This window comes from Heterodontus francisci, chromosome 28, assembly GCF_036365525.1.
Source record: "Heterodontus francisci isolate sHetFra1 chromosome 28, sHetFra1.hap1, whole genome shotgun sequence".
NCBI lineage: Eukaryota > Metazoa > Chordata > Chondrichthyes > Heterodontiformes > Heterodontidae > Heterodontus > Heterodontus francisci.
Genome location: NC_090398.1, coordinates 26,679,611 through 26,698,482, shown reverse-complemented (window position 1 = coordinate 26,698,482; position 18,872 = coordinate 26,679,611). Strand labels below are relative to the sequence as shown.

Sequence of the window (18,872 nt, the reverse complement as noted above, 5' to 3'; positions counted from 1 at the left end):
TGTTTGCTAAAGATATTTCATGACCCCTTTTAGCCCTCTTAATTCCTCGTTTCAGATTGGTCCTACATTCCCGATATTCTTTCAAAGCTTCGTCTTTCATCAGCCGCCTAGACCTTATGTATGCTTCCTTTTTCCTCTTAGCTAGTCTCACAATTTCACCTGTCATCCATGGTTCCCTAATCTTGCCATTTCTATCCCTCATTTTCACAGGAACATGTCTCTCCTGCACGCTAATCAACCTCTCTTTAAAAGCCTCCCACATATCAAAAGTGGATTTACCTTCAAACAGCTGCTCCCAATCTACATTCCCCAGCTCCTGCCGAATTTTGGTATAGTTGGCCTTCCCCCAATTTAGCACTCTTCCTTTAGGACCACTCTCGTCTTTGTCCATGAGTATTCTAAAACTTACGAAATTGTGATCACTATTCCCAAACTAGTCCCCTACTGAAACTTCAACCACCTGGCCGGGCTCATTCCCCAACACCAGGTCCAGTATGGCCCCTTCCCGAGTTGGACTATTTACATACTGCTCTAGAAAACCCTCCTGGATGTTCCTTACAAATTCTGCTCCATCTGGACCTCTAACACTAAGTGAATCCCAGTCAATGTTGGGAAAATTAATATCTCCTATCACCACCACCCTGTTGCTCCTACATCTTTCCATAATCTGTTTACATATTTGTACCTCTATCTCACGCTCGCTGTTGGGAGGCCTGTAGTACAGCCCCAACATTGTTACCGCACCCTTCCTATTTCTGAGTTCTGCCCATATTGCCTCACAGCTCGAGTTCTCCATAGTGCCCTCCTTCAGCACAGCTGTGATATCCTCTTTGACCAGTAATGCAACTCCTCCACCCCTTTTACCTCCCTCTCTATCCCGCCTGAAGCATCAATATCCTGAGATATTTAGTTGCCAATCATGCCCTTCCCTTAACCAAGTCTCAGTAATAGCAATAACATCATACTCCCAGGTACTAATCCAAGCCCTAAGTTCATCTGCCTTACCTACTACACTTCTTGCATTAAAACAAATGCACCTCAGACCACCAGTCCCTTTGCTTTCATCATCTGCTCCCTGCCTACTCTTTCCCTTAGTCACGCTGACTTCATTATCTAGTTCCTTACAGGCTTTAGTTACTACCTCCTTACTGTCCACTGACCTCATTTGGTTCTCAACCCCCTGCCACATTAGTTTAAACCCTCCCGAAAAGCGTTAGCAAAAGCACCCCCAAGGACATTGGTTCCAGTCCGGCCCAGGTGTAGACCGTCCAATTTGTAATAGTCCGACCTCCCCCAGAACCGGTCCCAATGTCCCAAAAATCTGAACCCCTCCCTCCTGCACCATCTCTCAAGCCACACATTCATCCTGACTATTCTTTCATTTCTCCTCTGACTATCACGTGGCACTGGTAGCAATCCTGAGATTACTACCTCTGAGGTCCTACTTTTTAACTTGGCTCCTTACTCCCTAAATTCTGTTTGGAGGACCTCATCCTGTTTTTTACCTATATCGTTGGTGCCTATGTGCACAACAACAACTGGCTGTTCACCCTCCCCTTTCAGAATGTTCTGCAGCCAATCTGAGACATCCCTGACCCGTGCACCTGGGAGGCAACATACCATTCGGGAGTCTCGTTTTCGACCACAGAACCGCCTATCTACTCCCCTTACAATCGAATCCCCTATGACTATAGCCCTTCCACTCTTTTTGCTGCCCTTCTGAACAGCAGAGCCAGCCACGGTGCCATGAACCTGGCTACTGCTGCCTTCCCCTGGTGAGCCATCTCCCTCAACAGTATCCAAAACGGTATACCTGTTGTGGAGGGAGATGACCGCAGGGGACACCTGCGCTCCCTTCCTACTCTTTCTCTGCCTTTTGGTCACCCATTTCCTTTATCCCTCAGCAATCCTAATCTGCGGTGTGACCAATTCGCTAAACGTGCTATCCACGACCTCCTCAGCATCGTGGATGCTCCAAAGTGAGTCCATCCGCAGCTCCAGAGCCGTCATGCGGTCTAACAAGAGCTGCAGCTGGACACACTTCCTGCACGTGAAGGAGTCAGGGACATCAGCCGTGTCCCTGAGCTCCCACATTGAGCAAGAGGAGCATAACACGGGTCTGAGATCTCCTGCCATTTTTAATCTTAAGCTTAACTTAGTCTGAAACTTAGAAAAAAATGAAAAAGGAACGAAAAGTTTTTACCAATCACACGATAAAAAAGTAGAAAAAGCCTTACCTTATCTACACACAACCGAGTCCTTTTTTGATGATGATTTATTGTAATTAAATTATCAGACCCTTTCAGTGACCTGTATTTACTGATTCCATACAGATTGTAAAATCCCTGATGGTTCACAAGGATCCATTTTAGATTTTCCAGTCCTGATGGTAAAACTAAACAATCCTCTTATTATTTGTCATCGTTGTGTCAAATCTGTTTCTCTCTGGTTCAACTGAACTGCAGCCGAAGGTTAACAGCTAAAACTGTGCAAGGTATGATGGGAAAAGTTGCCAGCTTTGCACAAGGAGAAGGAGCTGTGAAGCAGCTGAAGTCATTATTTTCCAGCCTGCTAGGCAGTGGGTGATAAAACATTCAATGAGACTGTGGGATGCTGTGATAACAAGGTTACAGATAAGAAGGAAGGCCAGCAGATGTATTTTGATTTTAAAACTAAGCAGACAGACGACTCCAGGCCCTGAGTGTACGTGACAAAGAACATTTGCGATGCTGGGAGAAACTGGATAAGAAGGGGAGGCTAGGAGCCCCGAAAGGAGAAGACCTGCAGGACCATCACGGAAAGGGAACCCTGAGTCCACTTCAGTGAAGAGAACCCATCAGAGGGAGACTGATCACCTCACCTCACAACGGGTCGTATTGAAGTCCAAGCCGTGAGTCTTGTGATTTATTGTAACAAGTAGTTTAACAAGTGAAATAACAAGTAGTTAAGTGATTTAAGTAACAATAAAGGTGTTTATACCAAGTGTCTCGTGCAGGTGTCTTTTGTCTGCCACGTCAGTTGACACCCGAGTTTGAGGGTCAACAGAACTGTTTCTTTCACTTCATTACTGAGCGACAACACAATCTGTGACTGTTCAACATTTCAACAGTTAGAGACAAATAAACAGTTACCTCAACTCCTGGAATTTGTGCAGTACGGGTCCCAGCCGCTGGAGTCCTTCACACTGAATGTTGCAGTCATATAGATTAATGTTTTTTATGGTATCACAGAAACCAATAATGTGTGACAGGACCGCACAGTCAATTGGGGTCAGTTGCAATCTATTAAATGTAAGTTTGTGCATAGATCCCACTGTGTCCTGAACCAGTGCTTTATTCTGAGACTCAAACAGGTAGTGCAATGTGTTCAGGAGCTTCCTTTTACCAGTTTCACTCTCTGTGTTTCCAATCTCTCCTTTAACCTTCTCCTTCACCCAGTCAATCACTTGGCAAGTTGTTTGATGAAGAAATGGACGCAGAAACTCCTCCAGGGGTCGAGCTGCCTGTGGGGAGGAGAGACCAGCGACAAAACGCAGAAATATCTCAAATCTCCCATCCTTCGTCCTGTGGGCATCACTGAGGAGTTTCCAGATGTCCCCGGGATTTGGAGTCAGGAATTGTGTGAGTGCGGCTACAAACTCTTGGATGGTGAGGTGCGGGAAGGTGTAAACCACACTCTGGACAGAATCATCTCTCTCCAAAAGTTCCATCAGGAATCCAGACAGGAACTGGGAAGGTTGCAGATTGTACTTGATCAAATCTCCATTTCTAAACACAATCTTCTTCCTGGAGACTCCTGTGAAGGCCATCTCACCGATCTTCAGTAACACATCACGGGGGTTTTCAATCTCTCGGCTATGGTTTTTCAGAATGTTGTAAATATAGTAGGAATATAGCTGGGTGATGGTCTTGGGAACTTGCTGCTGTTTCCTGTCTCTTTGTGTAAAGAAGGGACCCAGTGACAGACAGAGGATCCAGCAGTAGGAAGGGTTGTAGCACATGGTGTACAGGATCTCGTTCTCCTCCACGTGTTTGAAAACAGCTGCTGCCACCGTCTGATCTTCAAAAAACTTGTTGAAATATTCCTTCCGTTCATCACCAACAAATCCCAGGATTTCAGCCCAGACACTGATCTCAGCCTTTTCCAATAAATGTAATGCAGTGGGACGACTGGTCACTAACACTGAACATCCTGGGAGCAGCTTGTGTTGTATTAAACTGTACACAATGTCAGACACTTCACACCAGCATTCGGGATCTGTGCACATGTACTGAGGTTCTGTATTTCTCCGATTGTCACCAAAATCGATCGTGTCCTTGAATTCATCCAAACCATCAAATATAAACAGCAATCCCTCTGGATTCTTCCAGAGCTCTCCCAAAATATTCCCAAAGTAGGGATACTGATCCAGTATCAGATTCCTCAGGTTTATTCTGCAGTTAATTGTATTCAAATCCCGGAATTTAAAACTGAAAACAAATTGAAAGTTTGGGTATATTTTCCCAGTGGCCCAGTCATAAACAATCTTTTGTACCATTGTTGTTTTTCCAATCCCCGGGACTCCACTCACTGCTGCTGAACTCCCAGATTTGGATTTTCTCCAGGAAAAACTGCTCTGGAACAATTGATCAGGTCGGATTTTTTCCAGTTCTTTCCGGAGATGTTTCTCTCTCCACTCTTCATGGTCTCGGCCTCTTACCAGCAGTTCATGTTCTACAAGTGTCCGATCTCGAACAGTAGAAATGACCGTTAGCTCAGCGTATCGATCAACCAGCTGGAAAATCTTAACCTTCTCCTTTATTAGGATAGTGTTCACTCTCAGTGTTTCAGTTTGTACCCGGACTGTTTCCTTGTGTTTCTGTTGAACATCTTCAATTAGAACAGACAGAAAGTGGTTTTCAATGTTAGCTGCACTGATGTAAAAAAAACTTCACTATCCAGTGAAATGTCACATTTAATTCACAGCGTTAATAGAGGTTCACATAGAAATTCAATCTCAGTTAATGGAAACCTCGCTTGAAAGTGAATGATGGCAGAAAAAAGTTTCAAATTTTCACCTGATTCTAATGTATACTGAACATGGAGATTTCTACAAAGGTGATAGTTTCCCTCTGATGGATAATTAACCCACCAACCCCTGCACATGTGCACATGCAAAAATGGCTACTAGCTGAAGGCCTGTCGATACAATTAATTAAAATTAGCACGGAGCATCGCAATTGCATTTTTTTGCACACCGAATCACTTTCTGGATTAAGTTTAAGTAACAATTACCAATAATAACAGTACTCATAATACAGGCAGTATAATAACTAATATATGTATAAAGACTAGGATGGGGTGACCATTTGGAACTCTTCAACCTCTAATTGGTCGATTTTGGTATCATTCATTTTAAATCATCACCACACTGGTTGGTGAGTACCTGTGAATGAATTGACCTTTCCCTCAGGCTGGGCTGTACCATTGCAAACTTCAAAATACTGGATCTAAGGGCATATGGTACTAGAATAGTGCCAAGTGCTTCTAGATGAATAGCCACCCTATGGTTAATACTAACAGATCTGCCCTCTGTTATAGGCATTTCATTACAAATCCACACATGATATTAGCTTTATGAAATTTGTCCCATTTTATTCCCAGGACTGGATCCAACAATGTCTCCTTCCTCATTAGGAGGAAACATACTGATCAACATAATTCTCCTGAACACACTTCAAAAATTCTTGATGAAAGGTACACAGATCTGAAACGTTAACTCTATTTTATTCTCCACAGAAGCTGCCTGACCTGCTGAGTAATTCCAGCATTTTCTGCTTTTGTTTTAAAAATTCTTTCCCTTCTCTGCCTTTAAAACGATCACTGCTTCATTCAATGAAGACATAGGAAATGGCATCAGAGATAGATTTGCATTGTTTGTGGGATGAGACATCAGATTTTGAAATTTTGATCTATATATGAACTGAATTCATCAAATTAATGCAAGAAAGTGACTCACAATGAATGAAAATATTTCATAATGGATAAACTGAAATTATGCAGTGAGCATTGCTCATGAAATTAATGATGATTTAGAAGGACAATAAATGAACAGTGCAAGTCGGTCTAAGGACAACTGAATATGTTTCCGTGGATACACTGAAAGGAGGGGTAAGCGTGTTCATCTCCAACAGGAGCTGGCTTATTTGAGACTGATAGCCTTTTTCTATTCTGAAACATTCTCCTGTTATATCAAACATGCAACAAATAATTGTGTTGACGTAACAGTCCTTTCTGAACACCAATTAAAATCAAAAAGAAAGCTACTGCACACTTCACTCAGTTTAATGTTAGAGCAGAAAACCTTAACATTTCATTTCAACTGTCCTACTAATAATTCCATTGTGTTGTTTAATCTTGTTCTGAGTTTTCTCTAATGCAGTGCTGGAAATTAGAAAATATGTTTCTGTTAATCATTGACTTGAGTCTAAAAGGAACCATCATGGAGCAGAAGAAATTTCACAGCACATTTCAACTGGTTTGTTGCCAGTGGGAAAATAGCAAATACATTTCTCATCACCCAGAACAATATTTTCATTATATTCTTAGATTAATGGATTAATGTTCTATTGTGTTCACATCTGAGAGGAGATGAAAAGGATTCTGACTGGTCATTCTCTGCTGTGCAAAAAACACTACCTTACAGCAATGTGCACAGCTCATGTCTCCATATAATCTCGATGATAAAGCCACTGGATAAGGCGTAAAAAAAGAATCACGAGGATGATAACAAAACTGGTAGGTGATATTTGTCAAGGGAGACTGAACAAACTGGGGCTCTATTCTCTAGAAAAAAAAATAAGGATGAGGTTTCCCGAATCGAGGTGATTAATAATACGAATGAGGATTAACAGAGTAGACATAGAGAGGAGATTGCCATTTGTAAATGAAGATAGCCACCAATAAGTCCAATAGGTAATTCAGGAGAAATATCTTTAGCCAGAGTGTTTGCAATGTGGAGTTCACTACCAAAGGAGTAGTTCAGCTGAAGAGGGGAAGCTGGGAAGTGAAAAGGAATAAAAGGATATCGTCATAGCGTTAGAGGAAGATGGGTGGGAGGTGGCCCATGTGGGTGTTCCTTCATTCGGCCAAAATCTCATGCCATGACCAAAGATCAGTGATCTGCTCAGATTCATTCTTAAACATCCTTCATTGTAGAGGCTTGCTCAGCCATTTCAGAGGTGACCACATTGGTGAAGAGCTGGAGCTATATATCGACAAGACCTTCTTTACCGCTACCAATTGGCCTGCTTCTGTGCTAGACTACATTTAATTCTATTTTCTTTTTTCACATCTCTCCTCCTCTTTATTGTCAATCTATAGGATAGAGCTACAGGAGTCAATACTTCTGACTCAAGGTGTTATTATTTCCCTGTGAGTTGAGGGCACATGACAGGTGTGTATGGGGTTTCACAGTGTATCAGGATCCTGCCAGGTATGTATGGGGTTTCACAGTGTATCAGGATCCTGCCAGGTATGTATGGGGTTTCACAGTGTATCAGGATCCTGACAGGTATGTATGGGGTTTCACAGTGTATCAGGATCCTGTCAGGTGTGTATGGGGTTTCACAGTGTATCAGGATCCTGCCAGGTGTGTATGGGGTTTCACAGTGTATCAGGATCCTGCCAGGTGCGTATGGGGTTTCACAGTGTATCAGGATCCTGCCGGGTGTGTATGGGGTTTCACAGTGTATCAGGATCCTGCCAGCTGTGTATGGGGTTTCACAGTGTATCAGGATCCTGCCAGGTATGTATGGGGTTTCACAGTGTATCAGGATCCTGACAGGTATGTATGGGGTTTCACAGTGTATCAGGATCCTGCCAGGTGTGTATGGGGTTTCACAGTGTATCAGGATCCTGCCAGGTATGTATGGGGTTTCACAGTGTATCAGGATCCTGCCAGGTATGTATGGGGTTTCACAGTGTATCAGGATCCTGCCAGGTATGTATGGGGTTTCACAGTGTATCAGGATCCTTCCGGGTGTGTCTGGGGTTTCACAGTGTATCAGGACCCTGCCAGGTGTGTATGGGGTTTCACAGTGCATCAGGATCCTGCCGGGTGTGTCTGGGGTTTCACAGTGTATCAGGATCCTGCCAGGTGTGTATAGGGTTTCACAGTGTATCAGGATCCTGCCAGCTGTGTACAGGGTTTCACAGTGTATCAGGATCCTGCCAGGTGTGTATGAGGTTTCACAGTGTATCAGGATCCTGCCAGGTGTGTATGGGGTTTCACAGTGTATCAGGATCCTGCCGGGTGTGTCTGGGGTTTCACAGTGTATCAGGATCCTGCCAGCTGTGTACAGGGTTTCACAGTGTATCAGGATCCTGCCAGCTGTGTACAGGGTTTCACAGGGTATCAGGATCCTGCCAGCTGTGTACAGGGTTTCACAGTGTATCAGGATCCTGTAGGTGTGTATGGTGTTTCATAGCGTGTCAGGATCCTATACACAACATTCCGAAGTCAGTGGATTCAGTGAAGTATTTGCAAAGTCCATACATTTACAGCGTATATCAGAAACCAAATCTAAGATTTAAGATAAATGCAAGCAACTTTCAATCGTGTTTCTCCAGCCTCTGAACTTCTGATTCCCAGAAACAAACGGCGACAGTCGGATTCTGAGAAGTGAAATAGGATGTTTGAAATCTCCATGTCATCACTTACCTTTCAGGTGACTGGGTAATTCAGATAAACCTCCTGCGATGCGTGTATAATCAAATGAATCACAACCTGTTTAAATCAATTAATTTACATGAAATCAGATTTGTGTAATATCGTAAATTCTGCAGTGTTTGAATCTGAAGTTGAATTCAGTGTGTGATTTTACCATACCGAGTTCCTGTATATCTTTCAGTATTTTGTCCAACTTTGGTACTCCGTGACGCATTTTCACAAAGGATTCCCACATCACCCTTCGGACCCGAGAGCCTTTCTCCATCACCAGATTTAGGAGAAGTTTGGAACTGTCTGCCCTGTTTCCCTTCTCTGTGAGTTCAATGATTTTCTGTAAGTATAATGATGAATATATTGAGGAGGGGAGTGATCGCTGGACACTGAGAATGAAAAGATCCCAGCCTTTTTTTAATCACAGGAAACAGTCACTGGAGTACATACTGATCTATTCCGAACATGGGCTGAATATTCTGCAAGCGTCTTCGAGGGACATGAGAACAGAAGCAGGCCATTCTGCCCATCAAGCCTCTTCTACGATTCAATGAGATCATGGCTGATTGATATCCTAACCTCATCCACTCACCTTGGCTCCATATCCCTTAATATACGTGGCTCGCAAAAATCGATCGATCTCAGATCTTGATTAATTCATTCATGGAAAGTAGATGAAACCAAAATAGAAATCAGAAGTATTGTTCTGGAAGAGTGAGGAATCACTGATGCTCTGCAGTCGTTTCACTCGGATTAGTTTCCTCTGTCCTTCAGTCTCCAACATCGCATCAGATACTGAATAACAATATGATCCACTTGTTTCTCCTACTTACTTTCTGCTGTCACACTTTGGCTGCTGTTTTATTTCAGTAAATCACAATCAGAACTCAAGTGACAGAGAAGCATTGATTCTGAAGTGAGGGAAGCAGCTAGAAAACTGTCTAACTGATCACCACTGACTAATCAATACAATCACTGCTGATCTATTAGTCAGGAGAATTAACAATAAGGATGAAAAATCCAATTGCTTTTCCCCTCAGTCATTGAAACGTGTGTCACCCATTAGTTTACACACCCTCTGCCAGTTTGAAACCTCAGTCACTGGGAACATATATCTGGCACGAGGCACAAGCAGTCAGGACTTTCACCTACAGTTTATAGTAACATAGAGGCTTTAATGTGGAAAATTGACAGTAAGTGTGGGGCCCTTAGAGGATGTGAATGGGGAATTAATAACAGGGAAATGGCAGATAATTTAAACCAATATTTTGCATCAGTCTTCACAGTGCAGAACACTATAAACACCACATCAATAATAGATGAACAAGGTGTAAATGGGAGGGAGAAAGTTGTAACAATATCACGAGGGAAAAGGTGCTGGACAAGCTAATGGGACTAAAGGCAGAAAAGTCGCCAGGACCTGAAGGTCTGCACCCAAGGGTTTTAAAAGAAGTGACTGCAGAGATAGTGGAGACACTGTTCATAATATACCAAAACTCACTGGATTCCGGTAGGATACAAGCCGATTGGAAAACCGCTAATGTGACAACCCTATTCAAGAAAGGAGGGAGAAAGAAAGCAGGAAACTCTAGACCAGTTAGCTTAATGTCAGTCATTGGGAAAATGCTTGAGTCGATTATGAAGGAAGAAATAGCAGGACATTTAGAGAATCATTATGCAATCAGAGTCAACATGATTTTACGAAAGGGAAATCATGTTTGACAAATTTGTTAGAGTTCTTTGAGGATATGACAAGCAAAGTGGATAATTATTGTTGTGTAGTTGGATTTTGAAAAGGCGTTTGATAAGGTGCCACATAAAAGGTTATTGCACAAAATGGGAGCTCAGGGTATTGGGGGTAATGTGTTGGATTGGATTGAGGATTGACTAATACACAGAAGGCAGAGAGTCGGGATTATTGGGTCTTTCCCAGTTTGGAAAGTCATAACTAGTGGGGTGCAATGATCAGTCCTAGGGCCTCAGCTATTTACTATCTACATTAATGACTTAGAGGAAGGGACAGAGTGTATTGTATCCAAATTTGCTGACAATACAAAAATAGGTGGGAAGGCATGTTGTGGTGAGGACACAAAGAATCTGAAAAGTGATATAGATAGGTTAAGTGAGTGGGCAAAAACCTGGCAGATGGCGTACAATGTTGGAAAGTGTGAGGTCATCCACTTTGGTAGGAAGAATAAAAAGGCAGATTATTAGTTAGATGGAGAAAGACAACAAAATACTGCAGCACAGAGGGATCTGGGTGTTCTTGTACATGAAACACAAAAGGTTAGCATGCAGATGCAGCAAGTAATTAGAAAGGCAAATGGAATTTTGGCCTTTATTTCTAGGGGGTTAGAGTTTAAAAATAGGGAAGTTCTGTTACAACTGTACAGGGTGTTGGTGAAGCCACACCTGGAGTACTATGGACAGTTTTGGTCCCCGTATTTAAAGAAGGATATACTAGCAGTGGAGGCAGTTGAGAAAAGGTTCACTAGGCTGATTCCTCGGATGAAGGGGTTGTCTTATCAAGAACGGCTAAACGGGGTTAGACCTTTATTCATTGGAGTTTAGAAGAATGAGAGGTAATCTTATGGAAACATATAAGATTTTAAGGGGGCTCGACAGGGTAGATGTTGAGAATATGTTTCCACTAGTCGGGGAATCTCAAACTAGGGGACATAATTACAGAATAAGGGGGTACACATTGAAAACTGAGATGCGAAGGAATTTCTTCTCTCAGAGGATGGTGAATCTCTGGAATTCTCTGCCTCAGAGAGTTGTCGAGGCCAGGTCACTAAATGTATTTAAGGAGGAGGTAGATAGATTTTTGAAATCTCGGGGAGTCGAGGGTGAGGCAGAGCAGGCCCGAAAGCGGAGTTGAGGACTGGGACAGATCAGCCATGATCTTTTTTGAATGGCGGGGCAGGCCTGAGGAGCTGAATGGCCTACTCCTGCTCCTATTTCTTATGTTCTTATGTAATGTTATAGTACCAGTAATCCAGAGACCTGATTTCAAATTTCTGCAAGGCATTTTGTGAGTTTGAATTCAAATTACAATTTCTAACATCTGGAAATTTAAAAAAAAAATCTGGTAGCGATAAAGAAGATTGTTGTAAAACTGAATATCCTTTAGGTCTGGTCGATACGTGGCTCCGGTCCTTCACCACTGTGGTCGCCGCTGAAGTGGCCTAGCAAGCCTCGACAATGAAGGATTTTTAAGAATAAATCTGGGCCGGTCACTGATCTTTGGTCTTGGCATGGGATTTGGGTAGAATGAAGGAACACCCAGCCCAGTCAAGCCTGAAAAGTACTCCTCACTAACATCTGGGAACTCAAGCCAATGTGGCACAGGAGGACCACACATTTATCAAGCAAGTGTAACACACTCATATTTACAAAATCATATTTATTAGCCCCCATCCCAGAGTCCTTCATCAGAATCCTTGAGTATATCCTGTCCCATCGGCAGAGCAGACTGACCTGTGGTGGGGCACAATGGTATACATTCGGCTAGCAGTGACCCTGAATGTCCTCAACATTGACTCAGGACCCCACGTCACCTTGTCACTTCAGGGAAAATACGGGTAAGGAAATCTTTTTCTGATCACCACATACCGTCCTCCTTCAGCCAAAGATCAATACTCCTCCATGTTGAACACCACTTGGAGGATATCCAGTTTCCAGACAATTTTATTCACTCCACATGATATCATGGAAGGGGTGAGAGAAATAGACACGGCAAAGTACATGGGTCCTGACAACATTCTGGCTGTTGTGTTGAAGACGTGAGTTCTGTAACTAGTTGTAGGTCAAGACAAGTTGTTCCAGTGCTGCCACATCACTGGCATCTACCTGATAATGTAGAGAATTACCCAGGTATGTTTTGTACATGAAAAGACTGACAAACCGAACCAGGGTCATTTACTATCCCAATTGGCTACTCACAATCATCAACAAAGTGATGTAAGAAGTTCTCACCAATGTTATCAAGAAGCACTTACTCACAAATAACCTGCTCACTGATGCTCAGTTTGGGTTCATCATAGCCACTCGGCTTCAGACCTCACTATGGACTTGGCCCAAACATGGACAAAATAGTTGAATTCCAGAGGTGAGGTGAAAGTGACATCAGCTACAACACTGGCATCTACCCGGCAATGTGGAAAATTGCCCAATTATATCCCATACACAAAAAAGCAGGACAAATCCAAACCAGCCAATTAACGCCTCATCTGTCTACTCTTGATCATCAGCAAAGTGATGGAAGTGGTCATCGATAGTGCTCAGCAATAACCTGCTCAGTGATGCTCAGTTTGGGTTCCGCCAGGGCCACTCAGCCTGACCTCATTACAGCCTTGGTCTAAACATGGACACAAGAGCTGAACTCAAGAGGTGAGGTGAGAGTGACTACCCTTGACATCATTTGACAGAGTATGGTAACAACGGACCCTCACAAAACAGGAGTAAATGGGAATCAGGGGGAAAACTCTACGCTGGTTGGAGTCAGACCTAGCACAAAGGAAGATGGTTGTGGCTGTGGGAGGTCAATTATCCCAGGACATCACTGCAGGAGTTCCTCAGGGTCGTGTCCTAGGCCCAACCATCTTTAACTGCTTCATCAATGAACTTTCCTCCATTAGAAGGTCAGAAGTGGGAATGTGCACTGATTGCACAATGTTCAGCACCATTCACGACTCCTCAGATACTGATGCAGCTCGTATCTAGACTCAGCAAGACCTGGACAATATCCAGGCTTGGGCTGATAAGTGGCAAGTAACATTTGCGCCACAAAAGTGCCAGAAAATGACTATATCAAACAAGAGAGAATCTATCCATCTCCCCTTGATGTTCAATGGCATTGCCATCACTGTATCCCCCACTATCAACATCCTGGGGGTACCATTGACCATAAACTGAACTGGACCAGCCACATAAATACTGTGGCTACAAGAGTAGGTCAGAAATGGCAAGTAACTCACCTCCTGACTTCCCAGTGCCTGTCCACCATCTACAAGGCACAAGTCAGGAGTGTGTTATGACCGAGGCGGGAGGACTGCATTGTTAACTCAGTCCCACTTCTCCACAGGTAACAGCATATCAATAAAGTTTCCTATTTACCGACACAGCCAATTAGATGTTCTATTTATCCCCAGAATAAAGAACTCCAACCAGGTTTCTTTAATAAACAGCAAAATTATCCATTTACTATAAAGCCAAGTCATAACCAATAATTAAGTTTATATATATACGAATTGAAATATTAAAGCTCCTTATTTTTTCCCTAGCCCTCACGCATATATATCCAAAAACTGGTTAACCAGGGAATAAAGGGATTTCTGTTCCCGACTGTTACCTAGAAAAATAAGGGGGAAAAGAAACTTATACTGAAGCAAAGAGTTGGAAGTCCTTTGCTTTGGCGAGGTGTCCCAAAGTTGAATAGATGGATGCCACTCAGAGTCTTTCCAGGCGAGATTGATAAACAGTCCGTTTTGGGTCAAGAAAGTCAACTGCAGAAGCTTCACATAGGTCTTCCATCAGGTGTGCAGCAACAAGTGTCAATTTTTACACATTCGGTTCAAATCTTTTAAAGATTCAAAGTTTCTGCAAAGATTCAGGACATTTTAAAACAGAGGATGCAAGAGTACAGCTTGACGCGGGGATTCTTCAGAGACAGGAGGAAATAGAAATCTGCAACAATTGAAATACAGGGTTTCTTCTCACGAGATGCAGGATTCCTTTTCAAAGAGAAAGGTGGGAAGTTTTTCTCCTCTCCAGGCAGAAACAACAACTGATTGTTTCAACAGTTCAAATTGAAACTAAACCTCCAGAAACAAGTCACATGACCACCATTAATCACTCCTTTGTCACTTGCTTGTCAACATCTGTCCCTTTAGGTTAGAAAACAATCCCCCTGTTGGGTTCTTTGTAAACAGATGTTTTCCAGCAAGTGTTTACATTCCACTCTCAGGTCAACTCAGTCCCAAACCATTTTTTCTTCAAAAAAAGACACAAAGTTCAGCCATCTCCAGATGTTTCAATGTCCATGAAATCATTTTTAGTTTTTCCTTAAATATAGATTCCCAAGTTTTTAACAAAAAATGGAACTCTTGTAACAAGTAGATGGATGCAGTTCCAGCAACATTCAAGAAGCTCAACACCATCCAGGACAAAGCAGTCCACTTGATTGGTACCCCATCTACCACTTTCAACATCCATTCCCTTCAGCACTGATGCACAGTGGCAGCAGTGTGTACTGTCTACAAGTTGCATTGCAGCAACTCACCAAGGCTCATTCGACAGAGCCTTACAAACCCACAACCTCTACCAGCTACCAGCTAAAAGAACAAGGGCAGAAGATGATTTCTTGATGTTCTGAAAATTATGGGAGAAAACACAATTGAAAAATTGCCATACAGATTCACTAGGATGTTACCAGGGATGTGGAGTTAATGTTAGAAAGGAGTTTGAGAACTTTGGGCTACTTCCATGGGAGGTGGAGAGATTAAGTGCGAACACACAAAAACATAAGAAATAGGAGCAGGAGTAGACCATGTCGCCCATCATTTCTGCTCCGCCATTCAATACAATCATGGCTGATCATAGGCTTCAACTCCACTTTCCCAGAGAGACCAAAAATCTGTTTATCAGACCAGCAAACTATCTACCTGAGGAGTTTCTGTAAGTGTTCAGAGTCTGAAGAATTATCAAATATTTAATGATATTTTACACTGACTGTCCTGAGAGCTGGTGGACCCGGTCCTTCCAAGCATCCCTATCCTTTTGTGTCTTTGCCAGTTGTTCATTTAATTGCTCTACTTCCCTTAATGCAAAGCAATCTGGATAAAGTTGGATGTATTTCATACAAGAATATGAATTCGGCCCCTCCAGCCTCCTCTGCCATTTGATAATGTAAGCCTTGAAAAATTATTCTGGTATTGTTCTATACCCAGCATGCTCTAAGGCAGCTAAGACAGATGCAGAACTTGCTGAAGTAAGCTTACAGACATGTCGAAACTTGTGGTTAAGGTACATGATTGCTGAACTGTGCAGACAAAGGGGAACAAATCAGTGACTGTTGAACGGTGCAGATAAAGGGGAGCAGATTAAGGGGAACAAACAATGGGTGTCACAAACAAGTCTGGACATCTGCTTAGGCAGCTAAACCACTAACGCTTGCTAATCAAAGATGAGCTAATGTTTGGAGCTTTATCTTAAAGACCATGCAAGACACAATCATATGAGTCATGTGTTGAGCAATGAGCCTTTAAAGAATATATAAGGGTTAACGCTTGAGTATATCCTCGGCAGGAACCTAGGAACAACTCTTGAAGGCAGGACCCTGAGTACGGAGGCTCAGTGATCAACCGTGACGAGAGATTGATCACCTCTGTATTGACGGGTAGTATCTTGGACAAGAAGTGAGACTTGTACTTATTTGGTGTCTAAATAAAACTGTTGTACTAAACTTCTCCTTGTCATAAGTTTGTATTCCGGTGTCTGGTGCCTGGGAGTTTGACATAATTGGAAAAGGGCTCAATCTTCCGATTCAGAGTTAAATTAGGCACGACAATAAGATCATGGCTGATCTGATTGCAGCCTGAGCTTTACTTTCCTGTCTAGCTGCTATAACCTTTGACTCCTTTGTCAATCAAGAATCTATCTAACTCAGCCTTAAAAGTTTTCAATGACCCAGCCTCCACTGCTCTCTGGGAGACAGAATTCCTTAGACTAACAAACCTCAGAGAGAAAAGAATTCTCCTCATCTGCATCTTCAGAATTCTGTAGTTGCGTGGATAAAAAGGAAGGCTGGAGTCTGGAGAGTGAACAGAAGATTGGCAATAGACTAGGGGGTGGGATTTTAACAGTAATGAGTAATGATGTCAAAGAAGGAAACTCTTGAGTCTGCGCAGTGAGCGAATGCGCATCGCGATGATGTCATCAGGCTCATGTTAGAGCTACCTTCACACTGGGAGTTGGAAGGTAAGTTAAAGGGAACATTGCGGTGGTCGGGTTAGGCTCGGGTCGGGCTCGGGGGCAAAAATGGAGGGACTCGGGCTGGGTCGGGCTCGGGTCGGGTTTTTTTGTGACTTGAGCAGGCCTTTAATCACCACTCATTCTTCTAAACTCCAATGAATGTGGGCCAAACCTGTCCAAACTTTCCTCATAAAATAACCCCTTCATTTCAGGAATCAGTCGAGTCAATCTTCTTCACCAATGCATGCTGTAATTTTTGGGAGTAAGTGGACGATATGATTAATTATTTTGGGGTGGTCCTGCATGTGCGATGACTTAAATGGGCCGCATAGTGTGTGGCCTGTGTAGAAACTTCCCAGTTGCTGTGTGGTTGCACAGCTTAGACAGAACATTGTTCATCACACATGAACTGATCAGAAAGCATAATTCAGTCTAATTAACTATTATCAAAACAAGAGAACAGAATGTTAGAAATCAGAATTCTGTAGTTGCGTGGATAAAAAGGAAGGCTGGAGTCTGGAGAGTGAACAGAAGATTGGCAATAGACTAGGGGGTGGGATTTTAACAGTAATGAGTAATGAACAGGAGGTTGGGATAAGACTCAGTTGCCCAGATTTTCCACTTGTGTGGGTAGCAGCAGATTGACCATCCATTAAATGCCGTGACAGATGATCATTTCCATTTACTTCTCTTCCACTACAGGGAAGTGACATAACATCACAAACTGCATGCATGCAATTTTCTAAAGTGCTGTCCCAGGGAGTAACACTCCACAGCAATTTCTATTCCCTGCATTGTGCCTCTGCCAAAGTTGGATATGACCCCCAGTGATGTATGGGGAGAAAAAACCCTGCAAGGCATCTAGTTTTCAATCCCCATAGTTTGATCTGGTTTATTACATTACAACCATTTTTGTTTCTGTTCTTCAAATTTCTCTCATTTTCTCTGCAGATAACTTTTGTCATTTTTCTGTTCCTTGATTTCCTTTATGTAATTTTCAAGTCAGTCAACTGATGACCTTCAGTCTTACTCCTGTCTGTTACCTCTGGTCTCTCCTTTTCCCAGTCCCACTAAAACATTTTCCCTTGTTCTCAGTCCACCCAGGAATTCTACCTGAACCATTCCTCTGTCCTTTGTACATGTATCGATGGATCTGCTGGCTATTTTCACCTCTTCATATCATTGTTTCAGATTCATAATATTCTCAGCTTTATCTATTTCTTTCTATTTTTTTCTCTTTTTTTCTAACACTCTATATTTCTAAGACTTGAAATTATGTTACTTTCGTGCTACTTAAATAATCCAAACTCATTCTGTGTCCCTCTCACTTACCCGATGCTCCTGTCCACTGAAATGTCTCTCGTATGTTAACAATGAGCTGACTCCATCCACTCCTTCTTCAATCGCCTGTTCTAGTCTGTCCCGGTAGAATTTTGTCAATTGGAACAGTTGGTAATCATCACACTTTGCCAAGAACTCAGGGACTGTGGAGTTTGGATCTGTGAACAAAAATGGAGAAAACTAAACACATTATCCACGTTCCATCCAGGCTGCAACATTTACTTTGCACTAAATGACTGACACCTCCTGAGAGTCACAGTAACAAACAGAAACGCTACATATACAGGATGTGCTACATTTCATCATGCTATCCCATCCTGTCTTAACAAAGCTGTATCTTAATGTGTTGGGAGATTGGGCTCATGACTGGCAAATGATGTTCAACTTGGATAAGTGTAGTGTTCACATTCATACAACATTCAAAGAAAAGTATTAAAAACAGTGGAGAAAGAGAGAGGTCTGGGAATTCTAGTGTGTCTATCTCTAACAGTAAACAAATAACGCTGTGAAGTGATAGTTAGGGCAAACAGTCATTGAGGTGCATACATAGGACAATTGATTATCAGACGAGGGATTCTATTTTGTCCTGGTACAAGACATTGGTCAAACCTCACTTGGGATTTTATTAAATTTGTTCTTGGAATGGGAGAGTCGCTGGCATTTATTGCCCATCCCTAATTGCCTTGAGAACAGGGTAACCAGTTTTGGGTTCCTCACATAAATAATAATATAAAAGCAAAAACTGCAGATGCTGGAAATCTGAAATAAAAACAAGAAATTCTGGAAATACTCAGCAGGTCTGGCAGCATCTGTGGAGGGAAAGGCAGAGTTAACATTTCAGGTCAATGACCTGTCA

The 18,872-nt window shown here is 42.6% G+C and overlaps 1 protein-coding gene across 1 annotated transcript in view; it reads right to left on the bottom strand.

Moving 5' to 3' along the window:
* LOC137385153 (NACHT, LRR and PYD domains-containing protein 3-like) overlaps positions 1–18,872 on the bottom strand; it is an 84,173-nt gene that overhangs the window by 34,874 nt on the left and 30,427 nt on the right. Inside the window, exons 4-7 of the mRNA XM_068060094.1 lie at positions 18,008–18,174; positions 8,870–9,041; positions 8,702–8,767; positions 3,132–4,869 (exon numbers count right to left, since the gene is read on the bottom strand). Coding sequence (XP_067916195.1) covers positions 3,132–4,869; positions 8,702–8,767; positions 8,870–9,041; positions 18,008–18,174 — 2,143 coding nt within the window. The remainder of the gene's footprint in view (positions 1–3,131; positions 4,870–8,701; positions 8,768–8,869; positions 9,042–18,007; positions 18,175–18,872) is intronic.